Source organism: Acyrthosiphon pisum, chromosome A1, assembly GCF_005508785.2.
Source record: "Acyrthosiphon pisum isolate AL4f chromosome A1, pea_aphid_22Mar2018_4r6ur, whole genome shotgun sequence".
Taxonomy (NCBI): Eukaryota; Metazoa; Arthropoda; class Insecta; order Hemiptera; family Aphididae; genus Acyrthosiphon; species Acyrthosiphon pisum.
In genome coordinates, this window is record NC_042494.1 from 153,296,622 (window position 1) to 153,306,928 (window position 10,307).

The 10,307-nt window shown below is 27.8% G+C and overlaps 1 protein-coding gene and 1 long non-coding RNA gene across 2 annotated transcripts in view; both read right to left on the reverse strand.

The window, feature by feature from the left end:
- LOC107883317 overlaps positions 1-6,551 on the reverse strand; it is a 17,974-nt gene extending 11,423 nt beyond the window's left edge. Inside the window, exons 1-3 of the mRNA XM_016803065.2 lie at positions 6,543-6,551; positions 3,826-3,858; positions 2,061-2,090 (exon numbers count right to left, since the gene is read on the reverse strand). Coding sequence (XP_016658554.1) covers positions 2,061-2,090; positions 3,826-3,858; position 6,543 — 64 coding nt within the window. The 5' untranslated portion in view covers positions 6,544-6,551. The remainder of the gene's footprint in view (positions 1-2,060; positions 2,091-3,825; positions 3,859-6,542) is intronic.
- Positions 6,552-7,471: 920 nt separating this feature from the next.
- LOC115033890 lies at positions 7,472-8,579 on the reverse strand. Its single transcript, XR_003839225.1, has 3 exons — positions 8,539-8,579; positions 8,122-8,338; positions 7,472-7,583 (listed from the first exon to the last, which is right to left on the reverse strand). It is a non-coding gene; the product is annotated as an uncharacterized LOC115033890 (long non-coding RNA).
- Positions 8,580-10,307: the final 1,728 nt, after the last annotated feature.

Sequence of the window (10,307 nt, forward strand, 5' to 3'; positions counted from 1 at the left end):
CATAGTTAATTAATACGTAGGTACTAGGTACTAGGTACGTAATAATAAAACCAGTGATGAGTATTATCACCGTTGGCTAATTAATTGTGTTAACCACATAATTTTTTTTTGCCGATAAAAATATTTCATTTTAAATCTATAATTATATCTATTTAAAGTGAATTAATTTAATACATTAAATAGAAAAATAAATTTTGATATACAGCAGAGTGACGTCACACAGGCACCCTGATAACTCGACAGTAAGTTTTATTAATATTTAATATGATTTCTGTTAAGTCAGATTGATGTTAAGCTATATTGGAAGAGGAAGACCGAGGCAGGGCTCGAATTTGAAAAAAAAAAATCCGTTTAACGTTATTTACAATTAAAGCGTTACAGAATTTTTGCGTTTATCGTTATTATTAATTTAAACGCTATTCAAATATTCTGTTTGTCGTTATTGAAAATTAAAACGTTATTCATTTTTACATTTACCTAAGTATTTAATACTATTGAAAATTATAACATAATCTAGTATTACATTTTATAATTCTTCTTTATAAATAAGAATGATTACCTGTTCTCACGGGATTCTTACAATTTGGAACTTAACAGGTACTTTCGTTTGTATTTAAAGTATATTGAAAGAACATACGACCAACTGGGTTAGATTTCGTTCTTGGCATTTTGCAAATCGATATTGACGTATAAAAACTAAAACCACTCACACTCCCGAGTCGTGAAACAGTAAATAGAAAATAATCCAAAACGGCAAAACGTTAAAAATTAAAATCACGCACACCTTTGCGCGTCGGAATCAATATAATATTGTAGATACTATTCAATAGATAATAGATTTATCAATAAATAAAAATAACGTTGTTCCACGTGGAATAACATAGGGTATTTTAATATTTTACTCATAATTTTTGTGAGTTGTTAATACTATTTTTGTTCCATGAATTATAATCTTAACTATTATTCCGATTAATTCCTTAAATATACCAACACGGCAACACAATATTATAACCATTAACCAGACACAAATTTAAAATTAAATAAACCATGGAATGCCATTAGAGATTAGTGGAATTATTGCTGAAATCGTCTATAAATAATAAATATCAATATTTATTATATTATAATATTATTATAACATAATACGTAGGTAATAATTTATTATGAAAACGTTATAATATAACGTTATTATAAAACGTTATATTTATTGTTATATAACGTTTTATTTTCGCACACTGTTTTACTATTTTTTTTTGTTTTCATGTTTCGTTTCGTTTTATGTTTTACTAAAACTGTCGTTCATTGCATCGTTTTGTTTAGTGATAATTTAATATTAACGTTTACTGTTTACCATTTTGTTTTCTGTTATCTTTTTCAATCGTTTTTTGACAAGTATAACGTTATAATTATAACGTTATATAAACGTTTTCGAGCCCTGGACCGAGGCACCGCCTCACTTGCCTCACATCCAAAACCGCCACTGTTATTAATTCATGTGAATATAATGATTGTTATTAATAATTCATTAATAATTAATAATTAGCCTATGTTTAGCATCGCTCTAAAATAAATAATTTTATTAAAAAAAATTTAGTGGGAAATTTGGTGAATTTTATTAAAATTTAGTGTAATTTGGTGTAATTTTGCGTCAATTTTTTAGTGTAATTTTTAGTAGGTTTTTGAACGCCATCTAGCAGAATATGTGAATCATAATCGGCAACACTGCCGAGGATGGAATACTTGAAACAAATCATGATAGACACGGGAAAGGATGGCTACAAAGAGTTAAAGGAATTAAGTTGCAAAAGGAAAGCATGGAGAACTACGACGACAAACCGCAATCAAATACAATTTTTTGATCACACAAAGAAGAATTTACAAAACAAAATTATCGTGGTAAAATTTTGATTTTGTTATAATATGGTTGCATAGTATACGATAATTCAAAACTTGGGCTGCTGGTGCGTCATGGCTCAGAGAATTATATCTTGTTAGTTAAATGTACCCATGTCGTTTAATTTCTAGAGTATGTTTTTTTTTCCAAATAATTATATACTCACCATCATACGAATACTCTTTATAATTATAAACTGTTAAAAAATTTATGATTTTAAAAAATCTATTTTGATACAAAATACAAACACAATAACTATAATGAATGAATATTTTAACAATATTAACGTTAAACATATATGGAGACTTATATTAAAATCAAGTTTGAATAAGATAATATAATTTTTATCTCACTAAAGTTGAGCACATATTTAACTAATACGCGTTACGTTAGAAATTTTACATTTTATACAAAATAGGTTATTCTTTAAAATGTCATATTATCACAACAATTTCAATACATTATAAATCAATAGTAACATCTAAAGTTTAAATGTTACTATTGATTTTACTATTTTACTATTAAATTTTAAACAGAACAATTTTAGGCCAATTTTATCAGGCAAGTAATCAGGGGCGGTTCCAGGGGGGGACCCTAGGGCCCCCCCCCAGGCTTAAAACCCGTATTTCTAAGAAATTGTATATTGCTAACAAAAAATTACAAGCAAAAAAAACATATTATAGTATCGACTACCTATTATAGACACCTAAAAGTATGTAATTATTGGAGGTACGTCGGTGTATGACTTGTAGCATGTATCTGCTATCTGTATAGTGTATAGACTACGAGAATACTAAATGACTTGGGGAAATACTAAGAATATTCTCTTGATAAGAATTGTATTGTTATTATTCTAAAAATAAATAATAATGTGTTTGGTCGTTGCGCGTCGGGACGTTACCTATTGGCTATTAGGTAACGCACCGTCCAGTCTGGTGAAAATTATAACTATTACCCCCCCCCCCCCAACCAAGTCTCTGGAACCGCCCCTGCAGGTAATATAAAAACTATTGATCCTTGAAATTTGAAATGATCATCTATTCTTTAATAAATAATTAAATCTAAAAATAATTTCTTAAACTTAATTTGACAATTTTTGTGTTTTCATATCTGTCATTTATGTAACCATTAATGTTAGGTAAGTACCTATAATATGATTAAATATTATCAAATTGGAAAATTGGTTTTATTTTTACGCTGTGTATAGAGACCTGACCATCCGGGTATTGATAGGACACCCGACCCGACCATCTGGGTACATACTGCGCATGCGCCGGGACTTAATATATTATTATATATTAACTTTTAAAAGTATTTTTGACTGAACATCCCCCGATTTGCTATGCAACACCTCCCAAGTGGGTCACAGGGTTAAGAAAATTGCATTTTTGTTGCACCGAATCACCGAGCGGGGTCACTCGCTCGCTGCGCTCGCTCGAACAATTAGAAACGAAAATATCCCCCGATTTGCTATGCAACACCTCCCCAAGTGGGTCACAGGGTTAAGAAATGTTGTATAGTATGTGCAGTGATAACACGTTTTGCGGCACTCGTCGCTGCACTTATAGTAGTGCTTATCAATACCCAGATGGTCGGGTCTCTTATCAATACCCGGATGGTCGGGTCTCTATCATAGACCTTATACTAATAGACGGAACATCCAGGCGGGATGCGGGTGGGTGGTGCGGTCTACGCTACAGTGATATATATATATTATATACAGTAATATACAGAGTATTGTATCATCTAATGCGCATGTGCGGTGTACGGTGTACTACCTTGATCAGCGCCGTCACGCTTGGACACCGGAACTACTACCACGTACCGTCTATTAGTATAAGGTCTATGGTCTCTATACACTGTGTTATTTTTATATTATCATTTAGCACATCGTCATCATTAGATTACTGATTAGGAAAAAAAATAATTACTAAATTTATAGCTGGATATAGAAAGTTGACACACTACAAGTATAAAAAAAAAATTGTAAATTAAAAAAATATTTGCTTCTTTAAAAATAAATTTAATTAAATTATGTTTACATTTTACAGTGACACGAATAAAATAATAATACATTTATCAAGTAGTATCAAGAGTATTGTCAATCTTGTAAAAGATACTTTTTAAAAGTATTCAAGTACAAATTTACAGTTACTTATTTTAAATACGTATTTGAATACTCAGCAAAAAAGTATTTGAGCACATGTAGAAAATACAAATACACCACGTCTCTATCTCTATACAAAAATAAACATATTTCCCCATTTCGTATATGAGGAAATACTTTGTAGGTTTCAAATTGGACCAACAAAGATGAGGATAAGTCAATATTATTAATTGTAGGTCAGTAGGTCACACATTGGACCGGTGCTTATAGCTATTTGTTGATAATGTTAATCTTCTTCTAAGCTTGTCAATCAGAGTTTTTTTTTTTTTTAATTTACAATCTTATTTCTTTTCCCAATATTCAATGATTCTTAACATTTCGTCCGTGTTTTCGGTCAGACCAATGAAGTCTTTCATTTCACATCTACTATATAGGTACAATACTAAAACAAATAGCTCACTGTTCGTTTCTCTCCGCATTATCTGTCAATCCACATATATTCAAGTTTTCATTAGTTCTTCTCACTTATGTCCACAGCAGTGTTGTGCTTTAGATAAATTTATCTAGATAAAAACTTCATATCTTTATCTTATCAAGATAAAAAAAAAATTGACATCTAATTTTTATCTGGATAAATATTATAGCCATCTAGATAAATTTATCTAGATAATTCACCAAAATCCATAGCTAATAATTAGTAATAACTATTTTACAATATTATCATTCAATATAAAATAGATAACTTAATAAGAAATCTCATTTGTATTACTTTCAAAAATTGGTTCTAAAATAGTTTTACATAGCATTTATTATTAATTATGAATGATGCACAGATATAAACTACTATTATAGTATATGTATTATAACTGTTGAATAATGACGATTTATCATGTCAATATGCATAGGAGATGCGAATTATTTATATAATTTTATATTATGGCCCATACGGGGAAGTCTCACGCCCGTATACGATTTATGACTTTACGAACGCCGAAAGAGCCTTTACAAAAATTAGAACTAGAGATAACCCTCCATACATAGAGTATACTCTATGCCACCGCCCACCATAGGTCCTACGGGTAAACAGGGTTTAACATCATGTTGGTTTACGGGCTCGTTCCCTATGTTCAGACTTCAGATCATAGGTAAACGTAAACCGAATATTACTAAATAATTTATTAAATATTTATTAGGCTTAAACTTTAAAAGTATAACTATTTATTAAGAATTACAATAACACCACAGTTTCTACAGTACAAATTAAGTAAATTTGATATGTCAATTATTAGAGCCTGGGTCTTAAGTTTTCACTAAGTGTACGCAATTTTATATTTGATGGGAGTGAAAATAAAGACTTCATTAAATACAGATGCGTATCACAAAATAACTTTTGTTTTGCATTATTCAGAATCTTTTTTTATGTTTGGGATAATATGATGTTACCAACTTATCTTTAGCATGCTTGGAATATTGTCTAATTATGTAAATATTGTAATAAAAATACATTTTTATTTTAATTTTCAATTATTAGTATAAATTTAAATTTTGAGGTAATACCTTATATAAATATCTAGATAAAAATTATTTTATCTATCTATATCTAGATAATTTTAAATTCGGATATCTTATCCATATCTAGATAATTTTTTTTTATCTAAACACAACACTGGTCCTCAGATGATTGAGAGTTTTCAACATATTCCATGGTAGGTTGTGACCAGGTGGTAAGGATTCTGTGGGTAGGTACGCCCCAGCCGGTGATCATGTCCTTTTTTTGTTCGCTCCTTCCATGCTTCAATCCAGCTTACCATAGGATTTTCCTTTAGTGCTAATGTCGTTTTCATGAAGTATTTCTTTGATTCTAACCTGCTACGCGTTGGAGTAAAAGCCTGTCGTCGTTAATTTGTTTTCCTATTTCTATTTTTGCAGCTACTTTGCGTATTATTTGGGGCGGCAATATTCCAAATAATACCTAATTCAATATTATAAAATTTGTACTTTATCAATATAGTGCTTGATTTTAATCATCCTGTCGTTAAAATTATTGTATCAATTTAATGCTGTTTCCACTTTCTTCACATGCGATGACTACTCCAAACTGTGCACACGTATTCCCCGGCTGAGTAACATATACTAAGACTTGCTGATATATTCTTATCACTTTTGGTTCAGCACATAACTCGTTCCCATTAGGCATTAGTTATTAGTTAATGCCAGAGATAGGTACTTGACAAATATAATATCAATTTATTCTTTAAAAGTCGATTAAACGGTTTTTCGTTAAAATTAAATACTGTAAAACCTTTTTACAACAGAATAATCACTCGGTTCCAACTGATTTTTCAGGTTAATAGGAGTTTCCGTTATTGGAAGACTAAAATAAACGAGATATAGGTTAAGCGGAGGGGATGTTGTTATTTTCCTTTGTACGGAGATTTCATTTTTATAGGGAATACGTTAAAAGGAGATTTTACTATTTACATATTATGTGATTGACTTGTATTTTATTATGAATTAAGTAAAAATAGTATATGGTCTTACTCGAAACAGCTGTGAATGTATAAAGTTCATCGTTATTATAAAGGATTAGTATTATAAATTACCTATAAATAATTTATATAATCATTGGACTTACTTTGATCGGAGGCTGTAAATTTATAAATACGTTATATAAATATTGAAGTTATTAAAGTACTACGATTTGGAATACAGTCGATTAGTTAATTTAATAATATTATTTGAAATATTTTAAATAAATATCGAATTTTATTGATGACTAACTCCAGTACCTAGGACCTAAGTACATAATTAAAAAATCTATTTGCCATAATATATATGTATCTACAATCCAGCTCCTGTATTGAAACCCTTCAATATAACATGCCTGAAATTATTGAAATCATTGACAATTTTAGCCTAGGTTATACAAAAAACATTCTAAAAAGTATAAAATTTAAACGGTGAAAATATTTTAGTTTTTACAAATAATATTATTTGTATGATACCAAAATAATAAAAATCACAGATTTGAAAAAAAAAACAATTTTGATTGGATACTGTCTGCGTCTGAGTTACTATTTATTATCATACATACATATACATAGATTTTAAGCGTATTGATTTTAAATGATGTTTATTATTAATTTGTGTCTGGACTCTGGAGACACTCATTACGCGAGAAAAAATCCTTTGATTTTCAACTTCAACATTTTTTCTGTTAGGAAAGTAAATCTAGTTGATACTTTGGTGAGTCAAAGGTTAAAATTCCTTGTCAATTTCTTAATAATTGGGAAACACAAAAACATATACACGTGAATCGTTATTAATTGATTATTTTTATACAAAATAAAAATATGTATAAAACTAGTGGACTTACGACTTAGCTCGTCTGTACATTTATAAACATAACAATATTATAAAAGTTATTTAGTAATACGATTTGGAATACAGTTGATCAGTTGATTTAATAATAATATAAATATTTTCTATTTCTAGTTTTGTTGAACGTGATTCGTTGTTAAATAATGATTTTTATGAATTATTAATTATGTATAAGACTAATGGACTTACCGTCTTTCACTTCTGTATATTTATAAACATAAAAGTTATTAAATGTATTAAAGTACTACGATTTGGAATACAGTTGATCGGTTAATTTAATAATATTTTTATAAATATTTCAAATAAATATCGAATTTCATTGATGATAGCTCCAGTACCTCCATAATTAAAAAATCTATTTGGCATAACATTTTATAGATTATAGTTAGATATCTACAACCCAGTTCCTGTATTAAAACCGTTTAATATAACATGCCTTGAAACTATTGGAATCATTGATATTTTTGACCAAGGTTATGCAATAAAATTTTTTAAAAGTTTAAAATTTAATTGGTCAAGAAATTCTAGTTTTCACAATAATTATTGTTATTTGTATAATAACAAAATAATAAAAATCACAATTTTAAACAAAAAGTAATTTGGATTTGGGCTATCAGTTATAGTATATTTTTTTTTTTTTTTAGTTGATTATTTATAAACATTTCTTAAATGATATAAAAAGGTGTATAGGGGATGTGGGGCATACAATATAAATTATGTATAAAACAAGTGGACTTACTATTTAGCTCTTCTGAACATTTTAAACAAAAAAACCATTAAAGTTATTAATGTACTACTACATGGAATACATTTGATCAGTTCAATAATAATATAAATATTTTCTGTTTTTAATTTTGTTGAACGTGAATCGTTGTTAAATGATATTATATTTTATTAAAATTTATATTTTTATGAATTATGCAGTATAAAACTAGTGGACTTACCATCGGTTACTTCTGTACATTTATAAACATAAAAAGTTATTAAATATATTACAGTAGGTAAGTACTATGATTCAATTATATAGTTAATTCAATAATAATATAAATGTTTTCTGTTTTTAATTTTGTTGAACGTGAATCGTTGTTAAATGATATTATATTTTATTTTATATTATATTTTTATGAATTATGCAGTATAAAACTAGTGGACTTACCATCGGTTACTTCTGTACATTTATAAACATAAAAAGTTATTAAATATATTACAGTAGGTAAGTACTATGATTCAATTATATAGTTAATTCAATAATAATATAAATGTTTTCTGTTTTTTGTCAAAAAAGAATCGTTATTAAATGATTATTGTTATGAATAATAATTAATAAATTATGTATAAATATAACCAAAGGTATAGTGGACTTACGAGATTTATTTTCTGAAAATGTATATAAACATAAAAGTTATTAAATGTATTACAGTACTACGATTTGGATTACAGTTGATCGGAATAATATTATTAAAAATATAGCATTTGATTGATGACTAGCTCCACTATCTATGCATAATATACCTTATTAAATTCGTTTAATATAATAATATTCTTTGAAATTATTATCAGTATTATTATTTATTACAAAATATATTTAAGATTTTAAGTAGAGCGATGAATTTATTGATTTTACAATTATGTGTATTACTAATTTTTGTCTGGAGACACTTATTATGGGAGAAAAAATTCTTTGATTTTCAACTTCAGCATCATTTCCGATATGAAATTAAATCTAGTCGACACTTTGGAGGTGAAAAGTAAAAAAATCCCAGTAAACTTTCGATCTTTCGTTCAGAACTTTCTTAATAATTGGCGAATACAGAAATGAAAAACTAAGGAAAATGGGTATTTTTTTTTGCAAAATACGTTTTTAACAAAATCGATTTTGTTTAATCATATACATAAAATATTCTATAAACGTGAATCGTTATTAAACGATTATTGTTATAAATTATGAATTATATATAATTCTAGTGGACTTACCATTCTCGTCTTCTATAAATATTTAAGCATAATAATTATTAAAGTTATAAAAGTATTACGCGATTTGGAATACAGTCGATAAGTTATTTTAATAATAATATAAATATTTTCCGTTTTTAAATTTGTTCTATATGTCTTGTAAATCATGCAACTCCCAAACCAGTAATGTGTTCAAACTCTACATAGAATCACGTTCATCATCGTATCTATGAAATAAATAATACATCATTGCGAATACACTTGATCGAGACCAACTACAAAAAGATGAAGAATCCGTTTTCCATACATGGGAGCTCTAACTATACAGTATTGGACCAATATTTGAAATTAAATGAAATGATAATCTTTAAAAATATAAGATCAACGCTCATCACGAAATTTAAATACTTTGGGACTAAACGACATATCGTAAAATCTGTTTTGAGAAAACACCTCTACGAACATGCAAGGAAGTAAAACTGTCCAATTCTATTGAAAATAATATAATTATCAAGCTAAACGAAACTCTAGAACCGGAATCTTTCCCACGAAAACAGACAGTAAAATGAATCAGCAGTGCGTGTTTCGTGCAATATTACATTGTCAATTGTACGAATATATAAATCATAGCAGTTATAACATTTGTGTGTACTGTTCATTCGTGATACGCATGAAAAATAAAAGGAAAAAAAATAATATAAAAATGACAGTTAATTTTCCATAGTATGGTAATCCGCAGGTGACATAATATAAATAATAACCCGTTAAAAAGTTAGAGTTTCTCCATATAATTCTCCACCAATTATATTTATATCAAGTTTCTATGACTGTTATTAAAATAAATAATACAATTTTGAAAATTATATCCAATATCATTTCATCGATAGTAACTATTTTACTTTATGTAACCAAATGGAAACCAAATATATTATATATTATAATAATATACAAAACCAATATATTAGATCTCCG